Source organism: Equus quagga, chromosome 3, assembly GCF_021613505.1.
Source record: "Equus quagga isolate Etosha38 chromosome 3, UCLA_HA_Equagga_1.0, whole genome shotgun sequence".
Lineage (NCBI taxonomy): Eukaryota > Metazoa > Chordata > Mammalia > Perissodactyla > Equidae > Equus > Equus quagga.
The window spans coordinates 118,352,697-118,380,000 of NC_060269.1; the positions used below are offsets into that span (position 1 = coordinate 118,352,697).

The following is a 27,304-nucleotide window of genomic DNA, read 5'->3' on the forward strand; positions in this document are numbered from 1 at the left end:
TAGTGAATCTTTTCTACTAAGTTCCTTTTACTACCAGTTTCTGCACTCACTTTGAGGTCCAAACGCTATGCTGTAATCTCCTTTCTTAAGATTTTCTCCAGGTAAAAATCTGGATCTCCTAAAATTTCTTCAAAGAGGCCTATCGTAAGTATTAATACTCATTAAAGTTAATAGCTTTCTCTTTGTTTTTTTAGCTTGTAACTGTGAAACCATGTAATAAAATGAGTTGAAGTGACAGAGGGGAAAGGTTCTGAGAGCAGAAGCAAAAGTAAATAAAAAGAGCAAGCATTGCAGATAAAAGGACAACTTGAGAAGCCTTCTCTGACTCCCCAGCTCTGAATTCAGTGCCGCCTCTCTCCTTGCCATCACCCACCTCCCACCTCCTCACACCACACCTTAGCATGTTGGATTATCTTTACCGTTATGCACACTTCATAGACAATAATCTGTTTACTTGTTTCTTTTCCCTCCAAGACCGTGATGGCTGCATACCATGTTCTAAATTTGCCTTTTATCTGAGCTTCTTACATAGTGTAACAGGCACACAATTATGTTTTTTTTGAAGGAGGAAAACAAGAAGGAAGTAGAGAAGAAAGAAAGAAAATTCATTTACGATTTCTCAGTGTCTTTCCACATGCAGCCCTCTTCAGAAGTTCCAGATTTAAGATAGAGTGATATGTCTTTTGACTTAAATATGCCACAGCTAATACCAAAATTTATATATCAGTATATAAATACACTGTATACACACAAATATTTGTACAGTATAAACATACTCAAATAATATATAGTATACACATACATACTACATATTATAACATATATGTGCATATATATACACACATACCAATATATTTCACACATATATATTCACAAACCATATATATGTGTGTATACACATCCTAAGATGTATATATAATGATAAATATGTGATAAGATGAAAAGTTTTTATCTGTGTCTGTGACACATATACATATAAACTTTTAATTTTAAAGTTTAAATGACATGTTTAGCAAAACTAGCACTGACTACTTAACTGGACTGAAGTTTGTTTATTATTATTCTTTATTCTTATATCTCCCCAAATATACAAGTTGAAGCTGGTGCATAAGTGTATAATAAATATATATAGTTTGATTATACTGGCACCACTCAAGATATCAGATAGTCTTAAACTAAATGAAAAATCTTTTGCATTGGTTGTGTTTTTGAATGGCATTGCGTTATTTGAGTAGTGTTAAGAATGGGATTTTAAGTCAGACAAATATGTTTCAGTGCAACTCTATGTCTGATTAGTTGTTTAATTTGGATGAGAAATAAAATGAATATAATTATGCATAGCTTATAGAGTGATCATGAAAACAAATGTGGATCATATATATAAAAATTTAACCTAGTTCAGGCTTATAGTAAATACTTAATAGGTGGTAAGTTCCTTTTATTATCACATGATAGGAATTCAACAGATAGAACAAATACTTGAGTTGCTATATACATTTTTAAAAGTCTCTAATTACATGTTAGGTGTACAGTAATCATAACATTTTCCAATGCACATACCATCAGGAAACTGCATCCAGTGATGGGTGATAAAGTTAATTACACTAGGAGATTTCCTTTTTCCTTTCATATAACTTTAAGTTAAATTTATTTTTAAGAAGAAAGTGATACTATCATCAAACTAGAATATGAATGAACTCTATAAGTACAGAGTTTCTTTTTGAGGCTGATCTGGGTGATTCAATGAAAGGTAACAAGGGTTTGTAATATTGCCAACAAGGCTCTCCGCATTTAACTTTGGAATGTTGTAGATGAAAAATGTTGGATTGCTGAATGTGAGACCTGAACTTTTTCTTGAAACAAAAGCAAATGATCTTATGATTTTAGCATCTAAGTCTGAAACCTTGCCTTTACCTTTTTTTCATATATGATTAAGGTAATTCAGCAGATAACCATCATAATAATTTTCCTACATGTAGTTTATTCCAAATTCTCTATAGGTGTAAAGATAATAATTTTATTTATTTCATATCTAAGTGTGACAGAATTGGTATGGCTTTATTCTTGATCATAATCTCCTGTCCATTTAGAGTTGCACAAGAAAAAATCAAAATGAATTGTCTACTTAAAAGCCATATTTCTAAAGAAAATATAAACTACATGACAGAAAACAATGAATGATAAAATGATTCTTCTTAGGATGTTGCTTTGTATTATTCTATGATTATCTATAGAACTATGACACTCATATAGAGCAAAGTGCTGGGAGCTAGTGAGCGGTGAATAGCATGGGGGACCACACGACCATTTAATAACTTCTCATGCATTGAAAGTTGCAGTGTGATTTGATTGTTTGAAGAAGTGAAAATTCCTGGAACCAACAGAAAGACTAATTAAATGCCCCAGGGATGGCAAGAAAAATTTCACAGAGGAAGTGTTAATTGAGCTTGTTTTTTGAGAACAAGAATTAAATGAGAGGACCTTTTTTATAGAGGAGAGAGCAAGAACAAAGAAACAAAGGTATGAATGAGAATGACATGGAGTGTGGTATGGCTGAGGGACACAACATAGAATGGCATTGGATCAGGATGGAAATGTGGACAAAGACAGATCCTGAAGGGTATGTGCCATGCTGTGATCCTTGAACTTGATCTTTAGGCAACGGAGAGTCATTGAGAAAAATTTTGATCCAAGAAGAGACATTGCATGATTTCTAATTAGGAGGGAACACATTAGTAGTATCATAGAGGGTAAATAGGAGTTTGTACGACTAGAGGCAGGAAGACTAAAAGAGGCCATTCCAGAGGCCATTGCCAATGAGGATGAGGATAAAAGGAAAATTCAAGAAATATATAGGAAATATAATCAACTGAATCTGGTGAATAATTAAAATGTAGAATATGAGTAAGTAGTTCAGACTGAGTTAAAAATTTCATAACTGATAAGATGAGGGTGCCTTTTACCAAGACTAAAATAGAGGATGCAGAATTTGAATGTTTGAAAGCCATGGCCTCTAGAAGCTTTTGAAATTCTTGGGTTTGTATTTTCAATGTTAATACTTCTATTGCATTTTAATGCTTTCTTTCTACAAAATAATAAAGAATAGAAAAATTATTTTGCAAAGTAAATGGAAATATTATTGTCAACAGCAGTGTTCTGTAGGGAGGTGAAAACGTCATAAAGCAAAAGTTAATTAGCATGCTTTGACTTATGTATCTTTTTATAAATAAAATGATTATAGGAGGATTTTTTTCAATCCTTTGCTATTAGTAATATATATCAATGATGTTTCTTAATGCATTAAGAATCTTCAGGGACCAGCCCCGTGGCTGAGTGGTTAAGTTTGTGTGCTCTGCTTCGGCAGCCCAGGGTTTCGCTGGTTTGAATCCTGGGCACGGACATGGTACCGCTCATTAGGCCATGTTGAGGCAGTGTCCCACATACCACAACTAGAAGGACCCACAACTAAAATATACAACTGTGTACTGGGGGTATTTGGGGAGAAAAAAAAAAAAGAGAGAAGATTGGCAGCAGTTGTTAGCTCAGGTGCCAATCTTTAAAAAAAAAAGAAAGAATCTTTAATTTATTTTGATTTTTAAAATAATTAATTATCTTAAAAAGATAAAAGTTTATCCCTACTATATATTGGATATGAGAATCCTTTCTTATTCATATGTATTTTGGGAGTAAAATGTAAATATATATCCGCATATTTTTTACTTTTAAATTCTCATAACTTAGTTGTTAAACTGGTTGCTGTCAGTACTTAGAGAGCAGCATAGGATTTTAGACTGATGACTAAGCTCCAAGTTACTAACTGGCCCAGGACTACTAGATCTATAATAGTCTGTGCCCACATTGAACTTTGGACTCTTAATATTCTGGCAGATCCCATGTGCTCTGGATGCCATCTTTAACAACTTGAAGTGAGGTGGGGTCACTAGAATCTCCTCACAACAGGATCTAACTTGAATAGTAGAAGTGATATCTTTGAGAACATCTTCACTCTCCCTTGTCAGACTCCAAGACTGAGCATGTAGCAATCACTTGATGAAACGTTACCTTGAGGAACATAAATAGTTTCTGGTACCACATATAGCTTCCCTTTGGAAGCATTCTCTCCCTTGTCTGTCAGGCTGGGGATGTCTCTAGACTGCACTTAGTAAACCCTTGGTAGCTATTTGTTAATTGAACCAAATGGTCCCACTAAATCAATGGGAATCAATGTGCATTCAGTCTCCTCTTCCCTTTCCTATTTGATTTCCTTTACTAGTGCTTTGGGGAGACAGGCGTGTCCCGCTTTTTCACCAGAGTACGCTGAGTCATTAGGTCTTGAAGAAAGACATTTCAACGAGAGGGAAGGCTCTATAGATCTTCTACCCGGTGATGGTTCTAAGGGCCAGACAGTCTCAAACCCTGCTGGGGATGGATAGACCCTGCAGTGATTTCAAAGTCAGATTAATTTGTAACCCATAAGCAGTGACTGTCATGATGGGATATATTTAGGACATTTGTCCTGTTCATAAACAGACAGGCCTCTTGATTCTTGTTCAGGAATCCCAAACAGACTATATTATTTAAATCAATGCACTTTCAGTCAAAGTAATCGACCAAAACTATAAGAACAAACAGAATGTATAAAGATGCAAAAATTAAAAAGCACCAGGAATCTTACTCTGAGAGGAAGTTTCATAAATTCAATAATGTTGGTATTTTATGTTTCCAAATCATCAGAAATAATCAAAGATCAAAACTTAGAACTGTGATGAAAAATGATGGTACCAAAACACAATACGTGCTAGTTTTATTATTGGTCTTAACTCTTCCTGCTTTTTGGGCAGTTTGTTGACCATCCAAATGCAGCACTGTATTATTCAAGTCATCCCTTTTTGTCAAACATGTATTGAGTGCCTACTGGAAGGAAGATATTGGGTAAGGTGCAGCAATTCCTTTGTGGTAGAATGGTGACAGATTATGTTATCAAATTAAAAGTTTTCAACTTTTAATAGGGAGCCCTAAGTGCCATATACCCAAATGTCACTTGATAAGTATTTGTTGACTTTAATGAAATTGACTGATGACGAATAGCACATGTAGGTGTTATGGGAATCATCCCAGGAAGCAAAATGTCTTTGTTGTTGCTGAGCAAGTAAAGCAAACACAGCAATGAGTAACTTGTCTTAAAATATGTGCTTGACAGTCTATTTATGACACATGATGAGCAAAATTATTAGCATCCTAATATTGAAGGGATGTCATCTACAGTTTGATTTTACTTTCAGCATTGTAAGTTCACATCCTCATTAATGTTGCTGTTAATGTCTAAATAACATGGTGAAGACAGTATAGCTTATTGCTTGGATGGTTAGCTCCAATGACTACAATTAATATTTTTCCTGTGTCTTTAATTATCATTTTTTTTCTCAGAGTAAGTGAATGATGTTTGTAGTTGGCTTTGGTTTCTCTCAGAAGCAGACTCGAAGATATGCCTTAATTTGGGAAGTGATATCAGGACGCATTAGCAGAGTGGGTGGCAAAGTGACATAGGGAAGGGGGGAGCCAAAAGAGGGTACACTAATGAGCAAGTTACGAGGGAGGACAGCTAGGGGTTAGGCTCACTGAGGACCTCTGGAAATGGTGTGGAACATGCCTTAGAGCTGTCTCCAGTGAGAGGAAGAGAAAGCTGAGTTTTATTTCTTCCAGCTCCCATCAGTCATGGACTGATGGTTGTTCCCAGGAGCATAAACTTCTCTACACTTCCAGTCTGCCCTGAAAAGCCAGGGAAAGGCCTCAGCCAGAGAATCATAGGTGCTTACAGCAGAACACCTGCATGTAGATGGATCGCGGTTGTCAAGAGTATATGGACAAAGAACTGGCAGCACATGCTAGCTTGGTCTTTTATGGATGTATATTTCAAATGTTGTTAATATAATTGTTTAAACTATTAAACTTTTGACTTGGAATCATGTTCTGTCATAATAAGAATAATGCACAGATATTTTGCACATAACTTGAAGTTTCTCTGCTCTCCAGGAACTTCCTTGACTTACCTGCCACTAGACCTAAAAACCTACTTCCATTTGTTTCCGCACTCTCTACTTACTCACGTTATAATCTGGGCTATTCCCTCCTCCTTCTTCCCTCCATGTGGCTATTGTCAATCTCTTTTAATAAATGCACTGCCTGCTAATTCAGAAATATTCCTCTGTCATTGATATTTTCTCTTTCTTGCATATTTAGTCTCTCAATCTCTACCTCAGTCCCTCCCATCTGCATTGCCATATGCTCAACTATCTTTCACCTTAAACAAGCAAAGCAACCAACCATCTCTGTCTCTTTTCTGCCACCTTCCTGTTACTAGCATCCTCTTCCCCTTCACAAGCAAACTTCTCAAAGGTTAAGATCACTCTAGCCTTTTTCTTTTCTCTCCCTTCTCTCACTCCAAGCTGACCTCTGCGTACATTCTTTAGTCCACTAATGACTCCCAGGTCTCTAAATCCAATGAGTGTTCCAGACCTCAGATTACTTGATCTCTGAGCAGCATTGACTATACATCACTCCCTTCTTCATAAAATGCCTTTGAAACATTCTTATCTCTAGTTTTTTTGACACTGTGTTCTCCTCTACTTTTGATTCCAATCCCTGTCTTGATTCTCCTTACTAGCTAATTTCCTGGCTCATTTTCTTTAATGAATTCTTTAAATGTTGGGGCTGGTATCATTTTCCTTCTTAGTCTGTATTCTGATCTTTGGTGAATTTTTCTCCTCCTTTGACCCCAATTACAGTATATAATAACAGTAGTAATAATAATAGCCAACATTATGGAACATTATTATCTAGCATTGTTCTATACCCCTTGCATTTCTTAATACTTAAAAGAACCCAGTGAGATGGTTTCTGTTATTTTTCTTGTTTTAGAGATGAATAAATTTGGTCCATAGAGGTTAAATAGTTTGCCCAATTATTATTTAGTGAAACCAAAGACTCCATAATATGCATTTGTAGCCCAGAACTCCCCAGTTAGCTGCAGATGTAAATAGATAGCAAACACTTTTAGTATTACTTTCTATGTGGCTGTTATAAGTGAGTTTTATAAATTAGCTCATTTAATCTTTAAAACCAGCCCATGAAGTATGTATAGTTATTATCTATATTTTACTGATGAAACTGCTTGTTCAGCATCATACAATTACAAAGCATGCATGATCTGACGTGCCTATTTCTCCAAACCCATCTCATATGACTCTCCTGTTCCCTCTCTGTTCTCCTGCTGCACTGGGCATTTTTCACTTCCTCACAGGATTTACCTATTTTCCATCTCAGGATCTTTGAATGTTTAGTTTCCTGTTTGCTGCTAAGAGCTAAGTGTTCTCTTGCGTGCCTTCCCCTAACGCACACACCTCTCTAAGGTCTCAATAATGTATCATCTTTTTGATATCACTGAAATGTAACTTGATCAAGGAAACTAGGTCCAATCCCACCCTCCTTGTGCCACTCTGGGGTTCATTGATTGAATTCCTCAAGAGATATTTACTCATAGCCTATTATATTCCAGAAACTGTTCTGTTTGCTTAGAACACATCAGCAAACCAAACGGATTCAAGTATCCTTGCCTTCTTAGAGTTTTAATTTTAAACAATGTACATCATATTTAAGCGAATTACATGACCTGCTGGGGAGTATCATTATTATGGAAAAAGGGCAAAAAAGGAGCAAAGTAAGGGAGAGTCTAAAGTACTGGGAGTGATAGGAAGGTGTGATTCAAATTAGGGTATCAACTTGGGCCCACTGGAAAAAAAAAAATGACTTTTAAGCAAATATTTGTTAAATACTTAGAATAGTGCCTGGCATATAGTAGGCACTAGGTAGATATTTGTTAAATTAGACAAATAGATACAAAAATATTTAAATAAGTGAGGTCAGAGAATATGCTATGGCAGAGAAGAATGTCTGTGCAAAGACCGGGCATGTTTGCTGAACAGCCAGGAGGTCAGTGAGGCAGGAATGAGTGAGAAGAGTTGAAGGAGATGAAATAGAAAGGATAACAGGGTGTGCTCATGAAGTGTTCTGTAGGCCAATATAAGGGCTGTAGCTTTTATTCTGGGTGAGATAAGGAGTCATTATAGGGTTTTATGAAGAGGAGAGACAGAATCTGATTTGTGAGTTAAGAAGAGGTTGTGGAAAAATACTTGTGGAATGGCAGAGTAAGGATCTCTGAAAATTTACTGACCCCAAAAAGCAACACGAGCAGTGGCAAAAATTATACTATCAACTTTCTCAGAACTCTAGAAATTAACCAAAGCCTTGCAGCTATTCAGAGAGCATGTATAAGAAAAACAGCTGAACATCAGTAAGAAACGTGAGTTTTGTGTCATTTTAACTTTCCTTATCTTATCCCCGTTTTTTGCAGCTCCATACTCACCTTTAAAACCAACAGCCTTGCAAGTATGTCAGTTGTGAAAACTAGCAGCCTAGCAGCTGCTGGAGGGGGCAGCACAGGTTTAGAGCTTCCTCAAAAACCCTATCTCCAGGGAACTGCCGCTATTCGACCTGTCTACTAGTTCCTTGGAAGAGCTTCCTTTGCAGAACTGGTCTGAATTTTACCTGACTCACTTTGCTCTGTGTGGGCAGTTCTATCCCTGGGACATTTGCTGAAAAAAGTCACGAGCTACTGTTTGACATCACAGCTATTTTAACAGAGATACTAGTTGGGTCTAATAAGAAGCTGGCCAGAAAACTTAAAAGGAAAAATTGAGGGCTGAGATGACTACAGGAGGCTTTTAAAACCTCAGGTATATTCCTTGGAATCCAGAAGGCCGTGCACACATGCAGGGCTGTGCACATACCATGGAAAGATGTGAGAAGGCCCTAATCTCTCATCTCTGTATGACATTGGGGTTCTGCACAAGCAGGAAATGAAGGCTAAGGCAGAGGTGTAAACTGTGTGCTGGAGTGTTGAAGACATACCCCAGTATACACACACACATGCATACACCCTGGTGAGTGGAGAGAATCTGATTTTCAGAGTTATATTACTTAAAATTTCCAGTTTTCAACAACAGCAAAATGATTCATGCAAAGAAATAGGAAAACATGATCCATATGCAGGAAAAACATGAATAAATCACAACTATCCTTGAGGAAACCTAGATGTTACATTTCCTAGACAATGACTTTAAATAAACATTTCTTTTTTCTTTTTTTGCTGAGGAAGTTTTGCCCTGAGCTAACATCTGTTGTGAATCTTCCTCTTTTTACTTGAGGAAGATTCACCCTGAGCTAACATCTCTGCCAGTCTTCCTCTATTTTGTATGTGGGTTGCTGCCACAGCATGGCTGCCGATGAGTGGTGTAGGTCTGTGCCCAGAAACCAAACGCCTGTCACCAAAGTGGAGCACGCCAAACCTAACCACTAGGCCATGGGGCCAGGCCTAAGCTTTTTAAAATATGGTCAATGAACTAAAGGAAACAATGTCAAAAGAATAAAAGGAAAGTATACGAGTATAAGAATGATATTTCTCCAAAGAGAAGATATTGATAATGAGATATATATTTTTAAAAAAGAACCACATAGAAATTCTGGAATTAAAAATTAACTGAAATGAAAAATTATTAGGGGATCTCAATAGCAAATTTGAATTGGTAGAGAAACTAATAAACCTGAAAAGAAGGTTAATTGAGATTATCCACTCTAGGGAACAGAAGAAAAAATAATGAAAAGCAAATTAATAAAGCCTCAGAGACCTGTTGGTATCAAGCATACCAACATAGGGAAGTCTCACAAAAGGCGGAGAAGAAGGAGCAGAAAGAATATTTTTTAAAATTATGGTTTAAATCTTTTCAATTTTGATGAGAAACATTACTCTGCACTTCCAGAAACTTGACAAAATCAGAGTAAACTCAAAGAAATCCACATAGATACATCAGAGTCAAATTATAGAACGACAAAGAGAGAATCTTGAAAACAACAAAGGAATTACTCATGATGTCTAGGGATCCTCAGTAAGATAAACAGTTGCTTTTCATCAAAAATAATATAGGCCAGAAGTGGCATGACATATTCAAAGTGCTGAATGAAAAAGCCTGTAAACCAAGAATTCTATATCCAACAAAACAATGAACAATGAAAGAGAAATTAAGACATTCCCAGATAATTAAAACTAAGAGAATTTGTCACTAGTAGATCTGACATCACCTACCCCAAAAAATACTAAAGGGAGTCTTTTAAGCTGAAATAAAAAACACTAGACAGTAACTTGAGTCCTCACAAATAACTAAAGTGCACCCTTGTAGGTAAATATATGTGAAACTTTTTTCTATCTTATTTAATAGGAAACTGCATAAACCAAGAATTACCTGGAGTTGGTGGGTTTAAGATATAAAATTGTAATTTGTCTGACAAAAATTCCACAAAGGAGTGGTGTGTGGAAGGAACTATAAGTGGGACAAGCATTAAGTTGGTATTAATAGAGTCTAGATCAATTTAAGATGTTAATTGTAACTCTCAGTGCAGCCATTAATAAAATAACACAAAATGTGAGAAAATAAACAAGAAAATTAAAATGATATACTAGAAATTATCTATACAACACAAAAGAAAAAGACATGACATATAAAAACACATAGCAAGGGGCTGGCCCTATGGCTGAGTGGTGAAGTTCGTGTGCTCTGCTTTGGCAGTCTAGAGTTTGTCAGTTTGGATCCTGAGTGCAGACCTAGCACTGACTGTCAAGCCATGGTGAGCGGTGTCTCACATAGAAGAACTAGAAGAACCTACAAGTAGGATATACAACTATGTACTGGGGAGTTTTGGGGAGGAAAAAAGAAAACGATGAAGATTGGCAACAGATGTTAGCTCAGGGTCAATCTTCCTAACCCAAAGAAAAACATAAAAAAAAAGGAACTCTTGGTTTTAAAAACAAATAGCAAATGGCAGGTTAATCTTACTTTATTAGTAATTACATTAAGTGTAGATGGACAAAACACTTGGATTAAAAGCAGAGATTGACAAAATGGATAAAAATGATTCATCTATATGCTGTTGGTCAAATACATAATAGGTTGAAAGTAAAAGGGTGGAAAAAGTTGTACCATGCTAACAGTAAGAAAAGGAGAACTGGAGTGTCAAAAATAATATTAGTCAAAATAGACGTTGGACAAAAATTGTTGCAACAGGCAAAGAAGGACATTTTAAAATGATAACAGGGTCAATTATCAGGCAGCCATAAAATCTATAAACATGTACTAATAACAGAACCCCAAAATACATGAATCAAAAATAGACCAATTGAAGGGAGAAATAAATGTTTCAACACTAAGCCCAGCTTTTAATAATGGATAGAACAACTAGGCGGAGGATCAACAAAGAAACAGAATATTTGAAAAACACTGTAGACCAATTAGAACTAACAGACATCTATAGCCCTTTCCACCCAATAATAACAGAAAACACATTTTTCTCAAGTGCACATGGAACATTCTCCAGGATAGATTATATGTTAGGTCATAAAACCAGCTCAGTAAATTTAATAGGTTTAAAATCATAAAATGCATGTTCTTCAATCACAAAGAACTAAAGTTAGAAATCAATTATAAAAATAAATTTGGAAAATTCACAAATATGTGTAAATTAAATAGCATACTCTCAAAGAGTAATGGATCAAAGAATAAACCACAAGTGAAATTATAAAATACTTTGAGGTGAATCAAAATGAGGACACACCATAGCAAAATTTGTAAGATGCAGCTACAGCAGGCTCAGAGGGAAATTTATAGCTCTAAATTATAAAGGAAGAAAGACCTCAAATCAATAACCTAATTTTCCACCTTATCACAATGAAAAGAAGTAAGAGTAAACTAAACTTAAAGCAAGTAGAAAAAGTAATAATAAATATTAGAGAGGAAAATAATGAAATAGAGAATAGAAAAAAAGCAAAAACAATGAAACCAAAATTTAATTCTTTGGCAAGATCAACAAAATTGATAATTTAGCTAGAGGGACCAGGAAAAATGAGGAAGACTCAAATTGCTAAAATCAGAAATGAAAGAAGGATCCTTAATATTGATCTTACAGAAATACTATATGGGAATACATTTGTGTTGCATTTGTATGATAACAAATTAAATAACCTAGATGAAATGGACAAATTCCTAGAAAGATGCAAACTGCCAAAACTACCTCAAAAAGAAATAGAAAATCTGAATAGACTTAATGCAAGGAAAGAGACTGAAATAATAATAATTAAAAAAGCTTCCCACAAAGGAAATCTCAGGTCCATATGGCTTCACTGATAAATTTTCCCAAATATTTAAAGGAGAATTAATACCAATCCTTCACAAACTCTCCTGAAAAAATAGAAGAGAACACTTCTCAGTTCATTTTATTAGTCCAGTATTACCTTGATATTAAAATGAGACAAAGGCAGTATCAGAACAGAAAACTGAAGACCAATATCCCTTATGAATATAGACACACAATGCTCAACAAAATACTAGCAAATCAAATCCTACAACATGTAAAAAGTTATGCATGAAAAGCAAGTGAGATTTATCTCAAGAATGCGAAGTTGCTTTAACACATGAAAATAAATTGATGTAATATGCCATATTAAAAGAATAAAAGGCAATACTTCATGATCATCTGCATACATGCATAAAAACTTAGTTGATTAAATCCAACACTTATTTGTGATTTAAAAAAAAAACACCACCACCTCTCTGTAAACCAGGAATAGAAAGGATTCCATTTATATGAAATTTCCAGACCAGGCAAATCCATAGAAACGGAAACTGAATTAGTAGTTGCCAGAGCCTGGAGGGAGGGAGGATAGAGAATGATCACTAATGGGTACAGGGTTTCTTTCTGATGATAAAAATGTTCTAAGGTTAGATAGTAGTGATGTTGTACAACTCTATACTAAAAACCACTGAATTGTATACTTTATGGAGGGTGTATTTTATATTATGTGAATTATATCTCAAGAAAGCTATTATAAAAAAATAAAGGAAGAGGGATGAATGAGTGGAAGTAGTATTGTTATAGAGAGATGATAACTTTAAAGAGTATTAACAATGGAGGAAGTCACAAGTCAGATTATAGATATCTCTGAGAGCCAACCAGACTTACTGTTGAAAGAGAGAAGTTGCAAATGAAACCAAGAATTCTGACCTGGAGGGTTGGAACAACAACCAAATATGTGCAGTTGGGAAGGCTGCAAGTATGGTTGATCCTGGAGAGAAAAATCAGTTTTGTTTGGGACACAATGAGTTTGAGAAATCTATCAGACAGCCAAGTGGAGATGTCAACTAGATAGTTGATTGTAGGAGTCTAGATTTTAGAAGAAACCTCTGGACTTAAAATAGAAATTCAAGAGTCCTTGAGTACATGAAATAAATAATCAAAAGTAAGTATAAATGAAAATAACCAAAAACTGAATGTTGGGCATTCCAGTATTAACAGGTTGGTGGAATAGGAGTGAAAGATTCTGAGAAGCAATCGGTCAGGTTGGAATAAAATCAAGAGATTGTAGTGTTCCAGAGACCAAGTGAAGAACATATTTCCAGGAGGAGTCTTCCCTTGTTATATGCTCTCATAGCTTCTGTCATATCTGTCATTGTGTATTTGTTTGATTTTGCAAAGTATCTCTCTTCACTAGGCTATAGTAAGCTCCATTATGATAGCAGAGGCTATGTCTACTTTAAATGACTCTGAACTAAGAATGAGAAGCCGTTTATTCGACACAGATTTATTAAGAATATGCACGATGTCAGGGGTTGTCCTGTGCTGGGGTTTTACTTTCCTGAACAAACAAAAATCCCTGTCTTCCTGGGGCTTTACTTCTAGTGGGAGGATTTAGACTAGTGCTATCTAAGAGACCTTTCTGTGATGATGTGGAAATGTTCAACTGTGCTATCCAATATGGTAGTGATAGTTATATGTGGATAAAATGTGGCTAGTGTAAATTTTTCACTTTATTTAATTGAAATTTAAGTTGAGATAGCCCCATGTAGCTTGTGTTTACCATATAGGTAGATATAGACAGTAAACAGTAAACGTAATAAGTAAATGAATGCATAGAGCCAGGGAGAGATGTGAAAATGTTGCACTTTCAAGTAGGATTGTAAGGTGGACCTCATTGAGAAAGTAATGAAAGCCCACTGCTGTATTCAGTTGCGTTGAAAGCCATACACCCAATAGTGAACCACTGGAAACAACAAGCCTTACATGCATAATTTCAAATGGCCATCAATCCTTCACAAAAAGCTTTACATAAAGATATGATTTTACTCTTGCCAAATGTTAGAAATTTTTGCTTGAAAGGTCTGATTGCTACTGTGTGTAACATTACCCAGCACAGTTCAACTATCCATGATTTCATCCAAATATTTTTTGACAAGCATTTTAAGAAAATATTTTCTGCTTGCTATCTTCATGTCCTCACCATCCATTTACTTTCCAGTCCTCTTTCATTTGTTTTATGCCCTTACAATTCTACTGCAACAGCTAATTTCCAGGCTCTAAAGATCTTCTAGTAGTCAAACAAAAGAGCCTATTTCAGCATCTTTTAACAATACCACTTTAAAAAAAAGCCCCCTATTCCCTTGATTTCTACACTTTCCTTTTCTTAATGTCTTTTTATATATTTTTTCGCCTTAACTATTGCAGCATCCTCCAAACTGGATACATTGTCTTTAATCTCCTCTGATTTGGTTTTCCCCCTCTTATAACTGTAACATAACACTTCTAGTACAATAGCCTTGGACATAGCATTCTCCAGATCAAAGTCCTTCAGTGAATGCCCTGCTGCCATATATATAGAGAGAGACGATACTCTCATCATTTTTGCACATCAGGTCTTTTTTGATACAACCTCTCTCTTTCTTTACAACCTGATACCCCACCTTCTGTATTCATGAGCCAGGCAACTATTTGCAATGAAATTTTAAAGTAGGTTTGATTTTTATTGCAACCTGCATTACCCAGTGAAGAACAATTTTCATGAGTTAATTTAAACCCTTCTTGAAATTATTTATATGTTCATTTTGGATATCCTTCAAGGCCATTTATTTTTTTTCTATGAAGTATTTCAAATATTCAGAAAAGTACAGAGAATAATATGATTTATTCCGTGACCAGCTTCATCAAATCTTAAGACTTTGCCAAAATTGATTAAGATCAATTTTAAAAGGAGGGAAATGTTAGAAATACATTAGAAGCCCCCTCGGTACCCCTTGGAAGGTTATTCCTCTTTCTCTCTCCTCAGTAATAGCTGCTATCCTGAATTTACTGACTGTTCCTAAGGATCACACGTTCTCCTATGTTTAATGTACACAGTCCTTATTTTTCCTGTTATTAACCTCATGGTGTTTTTGCTTTTGGAAAAATCTATATAGAAGATCCTCTTACTTTTGCATATTATGCTGTTGGTATTTCTAAAACCAAAAATTTAGCTGATAAACAATTTGAGGTAACTCATGGTGGATGTTTCTATTAAAAGCTGCTTACTGTTCAACAGTTAAGGTTTGATTTCCGTTGAAATAGTGCTTTCTTTAAATACATTTTCCCCTTTTGCTTGACTTTCAGTTTCTTCCCTGGGAACCAGTTTCCTGGCCTTGAATCGCCCTCTGTCGATGAACAGTTTGGGCTCTTCCTTCGCAAATGACCGTGCCCCTTCCTTATGAGTAGCAACAGCTATTTTTGCCCATTGTTAATGTTGATGAAATATTTGGGGAAAATTATGTGTTCTGCATGAACTGTAATTGGAAATGATCTGTGTATTCAACTATAAAGCACCTAATATGAGGCAGGCATTGTGCCAATAAGCGCTGGGTATATGATAGTGAACAGAAATGTCACTGTTCCTGTCTTTTAGTGCATTTGAATCCTGGCTGGGGAGACAGACCAAACACAAAACAAAAAAACCAGTAAAAAAATATTAAGACATGAAAATAATGCAAATTCTAAAAAGTCCTATAAAAAAAGGAAGTGTCAGAGAAAATGAAAGAAGACTTACATTATGTAGTGGGAATAGTGAACCACTGCTCTGAGGAGAGCACATTAAGTTGAGATTTAAAGTCAGAGAAGCAATTAACTAGAAATGGAGGAGAAGAGGTAATAGCCAATGGGAAAGCCCTGAGTGAGGACAGTGCTTGGTGTGTCCACTAAATGTGATCAGGACTTGAGAGAGTAACTCCTGGTGCCTAAAATGCAGAGACTGAGGTTGCCACCAGAATATCAGTTCATTTGTTTACGCTGTAACATACATCTGTCACATGAATCACAATATTGTAACAGGTTTTAACAACACAGTTCAACCTTGTTCTAAATCCACGAGAAAACAAAATGTATCAGAAGATACTATGGACTGACTCTGATAAGTTAGTGTCACAAGATCTGAAAATAAACTATATTCATATCATTTCATGGCCCCTCTCCTCCCTCCCCTCCCCTTCCATCTCTTTCCCTTTCCTTCTCTTCTCTTCAGGAAAGCCAAATCATAATCAGAGATTGCACTTTGAATATAGAACCCTGAAAAGTTGTGTTAGATGTCTCAAATATTTTCAGTCATCCCACTAAAATATCGCTCTAATGCACGTTGGTTGTTTACAGCTCTGCGCATCTGTCCATATAGAAATCCTCAAAGTCTCATTGCCAAGAATCTCTTTCCCAAACTCAGGTAACTGTTGGGTATTCATGGTCAGGGTTTGCCTTGCTGATTTCCTTTTTTCTGATAAGGATATAGCGGAAGAATATCCCTTGCAATGCATACATTCTTTAACTATGATTATGAAGTCAAATCATTTTTTAAGGTAACTTGGCATATCTGTGTTCTGCGTCTTTAGTTGTTGCTCTTATTGTTTATAGCTTTGAAGGTAATCTTATTTTTCTTTCTTTGGATTCTTAGCTGACACCTCCCTGCAGACACTAGGTACTGATAATACTCTCCCTTACTCTTTAGTTGCCACTTGGCAGCTAGTGGATATTCTTCATATGCTTAGCACGAAGATATTCACATGTTGTTGTCATCTCTCTTCTCTAACTTTGCTGCCCCAGACCAAGGAGAATAATTTCATTGCCTCTTTTTGGGTGAAGGCTATTTCACATTTTAATTTCTCTTCTCTGGAACATTTTAAATCAATATCTATAATGACTAAAGTGTTATTCAATTGTTATTGAATAAATGTGGTAGCACGATTGATTTGGTGTGAATTAGAAGAAAATACAAACTTGGGTTTCCTTTTCATAATTTCTTTCTTATAGCATATATAATTCAGGTCCAGGACTATCTACGTAATTTGTGAGGCCCAGTCCAAGATGAAAATGCAGGGTCCTTTATTCAAAAAATAATGAAGAATTTCAAGAGAGCAAAAACAGAACATTAAACCAAGCATGGGGCTTTGCTGAGCACGGAGTCCTGGGCAGTTGCACAAGTTGCATGCCCTTGAAGCTGACCTGGGCAGGTCTTTGGGGCAGATGGCAGCTGAGAATTAACTTTATCAATATATTTATGTTTCAGATGATTTTTCTAATAAAATTTCATGAATACAATTTTTGGAATAAAATAGTATATAAAATAATAAAGTTGAATGAATATATTTATTTGGAACACTATAACTATGCTTTTGGTACAGAGTATTGCAGCAAATAGAAATATGTAGTTAATGAGAAAACACTTTTAGTTTCAGATTTATGATTGACTGTAGTATAAGGCTTTGGTTTAGCCTGAGGGCTCAGGAGCCAGATTGTTTGGGTTCTAAAACCTGGCTCTATCTGCTTTACCAAGTGTGGGTCACTGGGCATATTTTCTTACCTTTCAGTACATCAGTGTACACATACATTGGGGTGATAACAGAAAATCTGTCTCATAGGTTTGTCACGTGGATTATTATATTCCAAATCCTTTGAAGAGTAAGCATTCAAAGTCTACTTTGTTATTTCAAAATCCTTTTTACTTTTTATTTGTGCCTTACTGGATATAATATCTAGATTTAATTTACTCTTTCTTTCATAGCTGTGAATTAATGTCCAGTATGATAATGAAAGTATTTCATGATATAGTTTGTGTGCAATGATAAATTTGACAGTAGATGAGGCATTCAGCTCATGATGATAGAAATTAATGATGTATTTTTTGCCTTATAAGAACATTGAAAAGTTTTTTTTTTATAACCTTTTCTTTGAGCTTTTCTCCCAACACCATTTGGCTTAATTAAAATCAAAAGTCTAAATCATTTAGTTATTAGAGCAGTCCAGTTAATTGTGTTATAGTTAGTCAGTCACATAACTTTAGAATCTAATTCAATTCACTCTCAGCATTTCAAGCATTCTTAAATGTATTTAAAGGCGAGCTTGTTTGGAAGGAATCCATTGTGATGAATGTATGTGATTTGCTTCTACTTTTATGTCACCGAATAATACTTTTTATATTAAAATGAATTACATTTATTTGTAGTGATTAACAATCTGTTCTTGTGCTTTATTGAGAAGGTATATTAATTTACAATCTACAAACTAAATCTCCACCACCATGAAATACAACCTGAAATATTTAGTTTAAGGGTCAAATTTAAGACTATATCAAATGGTAACCATATTAACTATACTTTTTTTTCAGTACTGGTGGTAAATTTATTGTAAACTAGTTCACTTAAGATAGTTTCTAAGAAACTATTATTTCTGAGCAACATCTTAAAACAAATTGCTGTAACTGGGTTGTCGTGATATGAAAGAATGTCCTGATACTTCTAGGCATTTAGTGTTTAGGATTGTGAGAACCTATGCAATAATTGAGCAATATAGCTATTTTTGTTATCTGTAAAAGTTGAAAACAAAGTAAAAAGCAATATTCCTAAATATCATGCAGCTTTCTAACCATGCCATGTACCTGACCACTTTTCTTTCCTGTGATTCTCATTATATAATATCTATATTCAATCTCTTTTTCTCATATCAGACAGCATCACTGAAGTCTTCACAAATATCTACGTGACCAGTTTTGGCCCTGTCTCAGATACAGATATGGTGAGTTTTTCATTAACTAGTATTTTCACTTCATATAATGGGAAGTGAAGATGGGGATAATTTAGAATAAACAAGCATCTTTAGTGTTACAGAATTATGTATCTGTCTCATGCCTATTTAGTCTACTCCCAAATACGGAGAATTAGAGATGGTAATGTTTGTGTCTGTGGTGCACTGTTCCAGCCTGAGTGTTCAGATTAGCCCTTATATTCTCTTCAAAATTTGTCTACCTGGCTACAGTGTGGTAAACCATTGTTTAAATGAAAATAATTGTATTGCTGAGAATCTTTTTCTAGGATTAAGGCACTTGCTTGGACTTCCGTAAGTAAAGTCTATATGGTTTCTCAGACAACTGCTTCCTATAGAATGTGGTCATAGTCAGAGTTATAAAAGGAAATTTTCTATTGGCCTTGAGTAAGGTGGGTGCCTTATCATGCTATCTACATACGTACAATACATACATTCCGCATACATAGTAGGCACATATACATCAATCTAAAGAAAATTAGAATCTTGACATTCTTAGAGTCTATGGAACTGGTGTTTATGTTTCTTTAAAATGAGATAGATAGGAGAGGGAAATTGGTCTGGTGGGTTAGAAACTGGTGGGCTAGAAACATAATAGATAAAATAATCTTGATTAAGCATAAAAATTTTGGTTATCAGTCTTCCATTTCTACTGCTAACTGTAGTGCTCTGTTATAGAACTTGTTGTTGAAATAATTTCTCATTCACCTTCCTTATTGCCCAGGGAGTGAGAATTAGAGGAGATGCCCTGTCTCTTCTTTGCCTGGTCTTCCTACATCGTATCATCCCTCTCCAATTTCTTTTCTTTCTCTGAGAGCGCAAGGAGAATGTTGACAAGTTTGAAGGTTTTCCATATGGAGAAACAAACAAAAGACAAAAGATTTTCCCTTTTTGCAGACACTCATAGACATTATTAGCCAATCTATTGGGACCTCCCTACTTTTTCTTTAGGGAGTAGAAATGCCATTTTTATCATTAAAAAAATCCTCTTTTTCTTCCGTCAGAGCCACTTCTTTGACCTCATAGTCCTTTTCTTGTATTGACTTGGATGGCTGAAATACGAGGTGGCAAAAGTGTGGGTATCCCCAGCTTTCAGGAGGTGATCAGAAGGTGATTGACACCAAACACTAGCAGATCTTTGAAGTTTTTGCAAATTAAAATGTGAAGATTTAAGTGCTTCTTTTCCCCCCTCAACTCTAGGCCTTAGACACAATGCTAGAACAACAGGAAAAATCCCGCTCTTCAATATAACTCTTCCCCCTCCCTTACAGTATCTTATGTTGTGACCTGAAATATTAATACAGCACTTTCCATAAGCCGTTAGAGTGCACAGGAGCTTAAAAAGATGACAGAGACATATTTACCAAGAGTGTGTATTCCAATAGCTATTAGTTGACTATAAAGATAATATTTCTGTGCAGGTTGTCTTAGTAAATACTCCCAAATATTAGAGACAGAGTGAGAATGAGCACCTAACTTTTGCATGGAATCAAGTGCAGAGTCAGAATTTTTTCAAGCACCACATTGAAAAACTAGCAGAATATCCTATAAATGGTGGTTCTTATTTGATTACCTCTGGTGTCTTTTTCCAGCCAAAACAGAAAGGCAAATGATACAGGACCCCAAAATATCAAAGTTTTCAATGTTGTAGCTTTTCTGTTGTGAGTATTAGTGGTCATAGTTACTATATTGAAATTTTTTTTCAAAGTAATTATTTTACCTCAAAACAATAAACCCCAAAAATATACATATGTACATAGATATACATAAATGTACATATATATTTTTTTCTAGACATACAAAATATTTGTTATTTGGGAGTTTTAGGCAAACTCAGGTCATATATCTTTAGCAAAATGTATGAAGTGACTTTTTTTCAGTATTGGTAATGGATTAGCCTAATCTTCCACTCCTTTGTTTTGACCAGTCTTTGACATTACTAACACCACTTGAAAAGCTAGTAGCTTCAACTCAAAATGGGTTAAAACTTGAATGTTAACACCTGAAACCATAAAACTCCTAGAAGAAAACATAGGAGATAAGCTTCTTGACATAAGTCATGGTAATGATTTTTTGGATTTAACACCAAAAGCAAAGGCAACAAAACCCAAAGTAAACGAGTGGAACTACATCGAACTAAAAAGCTCTGCATGGCAAAGGAAACCATCAACAGGATGAAAAGTCAACCTGTAGATTGGGAGAAAAATATTTGCAAATCATGTATCTGATAAGAGGTTAATATAAAAATATATAAAGAACTCACACAACTCAATAGTAATTGAACCAAACAGTCTGATTAGACAATGGACACAAAAGCTGAATAGACGTTTTTCTGAAGAAGACAAACAAATGGCCAATACGTACATGAAAAGGTGCTCAACATCACTAACCATCAGAGAAATGCAAATCAAAACAACAATGAAATATCACCTTATACATATTAGAATGGCTTTAATCAAATATATTAAAGATAATAAGTGTTGGCAAGGATGTGAAGGAAAGGGAACACTTGTGCACCATTGGCGGGAATGTAAACTGGTGAAACCACTCTGGAAAACAGTATAGAGGTTAGTCAAAAAAATAAAAATGGGGCCCACCTGTGGCATAATGGTTAAATTCAGTGTGCTTTGCTTTCGCAGCCAGGTTTGTGAGTTTGTATCCCAGGTGCAGACCTACACCATTCATCAGCCATGCTGTGGTAGCAACCCACATATAAAGTGGAGGAAGACTGGCACAGATATTAGCTCAGGGCTAATCTTCCTCAAGCACAAAAAAGAAGAAGATTAACAACAGATGTTAGCTCAGGGCTAATCTTCCTCAGCAAAAAATAAAAAATAAAAGTGAAAACAGAATTACCATATGATCCAGCAATCCCACTCCTGGATCTACATCCAAAGGAAATGAAAACAGAGATATCCGCACTCCCATGTTCATTGCAGCATTATTCACAATAGCCAAGATGTGAAAACACGATGTGTATATACACAGTGGAATATTATTCAGCCACAAGAAAGAATGAAATCCTGCCATCTGCGACAACGTGGATGGACTCTGAGGGCATTATGCTAAGTGAGATGTCAGACAGAGAAAGACAAATACTGCATGATCATTTACATGTGGAATTTAAAGAAAAGGTCAGACTCATAGAAACAGAGAGTAGAGAAGGGGTGGCCAGGGACTGGGAGATGAGGGAAATGGGGAGAGGTTGGTAAGAGGGTTCAAACTTTCAGCTGTAAGATGAGTCAGGTCTGAGGATGTAATGTAAACCATGGTGACTATGGTTGATAATACTGTTCTGTATAATTGAAATTCACTAAGAGAGTAGAATTTTAATGTTCTCACTAAAAAACTAATAAATAAATGAAATGATGGATGTGTTAATTAAGTAGATGGAGGGAGTCCTTTTACAATGCCTACATATATCAAATCGGCACAATGTACACTTGAAATATCTTACAATTTTATTTGTCAATTATATCTCAATAAAGTCGAAATTAAAAATAAGAAAGAAACTATCATCATTCAGCTACCATTTACATGCAGAAATTCCTCCCAGGCATTGTCAGAAAATTTACTTATTTTTACAAATCCTGAATTCTGGGAAAAATCAAGTAAAAAAACAAAATGCAAGAAAGCCTGTGCTACAGGACCATGTGCAGGTGAAGCAGTCCTTCTTAGGTGATAGTGTTTCTAACTGTTGTGTGTTTGTAGTCCTGTCTGTTGCTGTCATTCTTAAAAAATAAAATAAATGTTAATTAAGTTTATATGCAAAATTAAATAAGAAGAAGCTGGTAGCTGATGTTACATGTGCAGTCATTAGCAAAGGAACAAATTGAAATTTCCTCATGTCTGAATTGAACTGATAACTTTGGTTTCATCAGTGAATTTAGCCCAAGAACTTTAAAAACATTTTAGCAAGCTCAAGATACACTTTCTTATTTGGTGGGGGGGGGGGGGGGCCATACCACACATTTTATAAACATTAACATATGCTTAATACCCTGAATTTTATATAGATTGAATTGAGGTGAGTGGGATTGTAATTGGCAACGTTTAAATTAAAAAGTCATTTACTTTGACATTTTAGTTTTCCTTCTCTATATCGGAGTGTATGTGTGTGTAATGTGTGTAATTGTGTGTGCATGTGCACCTTTATGTGGAAATATTCCCCGAAATGAAATACGTATTTGACGTCTCAGTAGGCTCTGAATGCTTGAAGGCCTTAGATGTTTTTCTAACTGTATGTTTCCCTTGAATCACCTAGCCTAACACAGTCCTATAGAATTCTCATTGGTCTTGTCAGATTTTCTCCTTTATTTCCATCTTTATTCACCTTGTGTACTCAGTCTTACCAGTAGTTTGTTTGGAGGAAGTCTGATTAATCGCAAGACCACCGAGTGGGCACCTACTTACTCTATCGTCAGAATCCAGTCAGAGGAAAGGATCCATAACATAATTTGAACAGAGAAAATCTAATATAATGAATTATTAACCAGTACAAGGTGGTTAAATAATAGAACAGGATAAAAGAAGACTCCAAGCAATACAGAATTAGCAATGCAGAAGGCAGCATCTACTTCTAGGAGTGAAGCGTGATGAACAAGGAAGGAACTAAGTCCTTGGAGAGAGTCCTTTCCCCCTGGGACCAAGATTCAGATCCCCTAGAGAGGATGTTACTGCTACAGAAACATGCCACTGCTGCAGGTAAAGAAACATGTGAAGGTACATGCGGAAACCAGTCCATGAGAGCATCCTGCCTAGTGGCTGAAAACTCACAACATGCTAGTCCTTTGAAATTGTACCAAAGAATGAAAATGCATCTGAACTAGAAAGAGAACCAGACAGAAAAGCCCTCTTCTCTTGCCGTGACATTGGAGTATTCCTCTACCACTTTGTATTGACCAAGCCTAATGTTGTGTGAGTTGGCATAGGAGCAGTGTTTACAGAATCCTTCCCTGTATCACAAAGAAGGAGAAAGGAGGATAGACTTGGAGCTGAGAATCAATACACTGATAATGGGTATACATAATGATGTGTGATATGGGGAGGATTTTGATTAAGAGTCAAGAGATAGTTGGATCACTCAACAGGTACTGTTTGATATTTGTCCAAATCTAAAGAAGATGAAGCTGAGGAAAATGAAAGTTGTGTAACTTATGTATATACAACACAGACACACACACACACACACTCATATTGTAAATTTATTGGAGTAGATAATGCTTAATTTAAAAACATGTATACATTTTGTGAAGACAAATGATTTGGTCTTCCTGATGATCAAATGGAGTGATTTTTAATTTCTATATTACTTTTTCTGGAAAGCAAGATAAATAATGCGTTAAAGTTTGAGTTTACGTTAGTATAGATGGCCAGGTCAAGAAATGAAACTTGGATGTGACACTAAAGAGAAAAATGTATTATGATACAGAGGGAAAACACACCCGTATTATTGTTACCCCTATGTAAAAGTGGATATGAAGATATCTAAGTCATGTCTTGCAGAAGCAATTTAGTAATGGGAAAAAAGTAAAGAATAAGTTTAATTTCACTTTTAGTAGCCTAGGTGATAACACTCTTATTTCTATGCAGTGTGCCTACTCAGTAGCAAGACCTCAACCCCTAAGTCCTCCTGTTCAGATCAGTGATGTAGATTTGTTGTGACATTAGCCTGAGAGGAAAAAGAGGCATAGCAAAAAGAATTAAGAACCAAAAGAACACAGACACACACACACATACATGCACACACTGCTGTCCCAGAATTACTAACCAGTGTAATTGTCCAAAGAAAGTTGCAGATCTAAATTATAATGAAAGATTCTAATTACAGTGTCTGCAATTAAGTTTAAAAGTCTTTTATTTCAACTTTCAAAAAATTCATGAGTAAATAGGTAATTATACTTTTGAATGTACTAGTAGCTGACAGTTGACAAAGTTTGTAGTAGGCATGTACATTTTAGTAATTTATAGCTCACTATTCTGTCTTCTGTTTTTTTTCTTTCCTTGGTTTCTATATAGGATGGATGGCTTTTCCCATATTAGTAAATGTTTTCACTGTGTATGCATATTCTTCAAGCGTAAATGGTATTGCTACCAAGCCTAGACTAGGAACCTCGGCTCAAATGATTGTCTCTTGCAGTGCTAAGTGTTAGGGTTAGAACTTGAACAAGGAAAACTTTGAAGTCATCTCAAAATTTCTGATCCAGAGTTTACCCTTATACTGTTAAGAAATAGGCAGTCAGGTAAGTGGTGACCTTGTTTTATTAATCATATAGGTCCCCTTGGTTAATACTTTTCCATCTTATGAAAACATAGAGTGCAGAAGCTATCGGGATGTTATGTAGTTTGGTAATTAACATCATAGGGAGGTTTAGAGAGTTATGAAATCTCAATATTTGTTCAAAAATCGACACTGGATTTATTTGTTAGCTCATCAGAAATTGTCATTATTAAATGTAACTAGATAAGGAAAACTGCTACAAACATGGCAAGTATTGTATATCAAAAGTAACATAATAATGTTTACTTACTTTAAAGCTAGCATGAAGAAGTTGATTATCAATTGATATTTTGGAAGGATATGAATTAGACTTGAGGAATATTCATTTATTCAGACAATATTTTTTGGCACCCTCCTAGGTTTTTAATAATGTTCCTCAAAATGTGATTCATGAACACTTGCATTGGAATCACCGGGAGTTATTTATTAAAACAATTATTTCTTGGGCTCCTACTATGATTTGCGGAATCATAATTTCTAGTTGTGGGGCATGACAGTCTGCATCTTAACAGGTTAAAGTATTTGACTTTATGCTGAGGGCAGCAAAAGGCCATTTTAGGATTGGTGGAGGGTAGGGGTTCTGTAGAAGGGATGGGACAGAGCTTGATTTTCTGCATTCCGGTAATTTGTATTAGTGGATGAGGAAAGGAAAAACTAGTTTGAAAGCAGTTGCATTCCAGGCAAGAAGTGATTGTGGACTGGACCAGGGTAGTGGTAGTGAAGATGGAAAGAACTGAAGAGATGTAAAAGACCTCCATGTGGTGGAATTCATAAGACTTGGTGGTCTGTTGGATATAGGGATTGAAGGGAGAAGTTGAGGATGAAGGTTTAGGAGATTGGGTGGATGGTGGTACAATTTACTGGGATGTGAAATACAGGAAGAAAAGTTTTTACTTTTGGTGTTTAGGAGAAGAGTATTTATGTTTCAGACATAGTGAATTGGGATTTCTGTGAGAGATTTATTTGGAGCTGTCTGGGTAGCAGACAGGTCTGGAGCTCAAGAGAAGGGCTGAGAGTGCAGATGATTTTCGGAGCCATCTGATAGTAGTTAAAAACCATGGGCATACATAAAATTGGTTCAGGGAAAGAGATGAGAGTAAAATGGTCATCATACTTTCACAGAAACTCTAGAATTCAAGAGGATAAAAAAAATGCAGAGGAGACTGAGAAGGAGCAACCATGGATGTCTATCAAAATGCAGGGTGATTCCCTTCTCTGAGCTAGACTCTGCTTTGATCTGTAGCCACAGAAGTCAGAGGCCACTACCTTTTATTCCTTATCAGATGCAATGAATGAGATTCAGTAGTCAGATTATCTGTATCACTGACAGCCCTCTGTCAAGGTAGGATTCTGTATGCTGAAGTTGCTATAATTTATTTGGTAATGGGAAGAACCCGTAGGTTTTGCCCACAGTAAAACTTCACCTAGAGAATGGGGTAACAGTTCCAGAAAAGAGTGCAGATAAAGGCAGTTTGACTAGTTTGACTCCATCCATTACCTTCCTGCAGGAGGGAGGGTTGTAGGAACCAAATACAGCCAGTCATAACTGTCTTGGCTTCCTTGAGAGGGGGCCATTCCTTACCCCCTCCCACTCATTCTTTTGTATAAACGAAATAGCAAACAACTACTATAACTTCTGAACACAAAGTGACTTTTAAAATAAAAATTGCAGAGATTGCATGTTCTTTCCCCAGGCTGCAAGGGTGGAACCTGTCTTTTGGGGAAAGCCGCGTAGAACTTGTTTGCCTTGATTAAGAATAATAGATATTATCTCTTGGTGTTACTGCCATACATTTTCCGGGAGATATCATTACACACGATTGTTGGCAAACACAGAAGGTCTCGGATCCCATGATGAAGATTTTCCTAATGGTTTCCCACAATACCAGGAGAATATGGTTTTAATGTCAGTGCAGGAGAGCATTGCAAAAGTAGGGAGAAAACAACAGAGTCATATATTATAAGGCCAAGAAGAAA

General features: G+C 35.8%; 1 protein-coding gene across 1 annotated transcript in view; it reads left to right on the forward strand.

The window, feature by feature from the left end:
* LOC124237449 (gamma-aminobutyric acid receptor subunit alpha-2) overlaps positions 1-27,304 on the forward strand; it is a 127,189-nt gene that overhangs the window by 34,831 nt on the left and 65,054 nt on the right. The window contains exon 4 of the mRNA XM_046657075.1: positions 18,953-19,020. Within this exon, the coding sequence (XP_046513031.1) occupies positions 18,953-19,020 (68 nt within the window). The remainder of the gene's footprint in view (positions 1-18,952; positions 19,021-27,304) is intronic.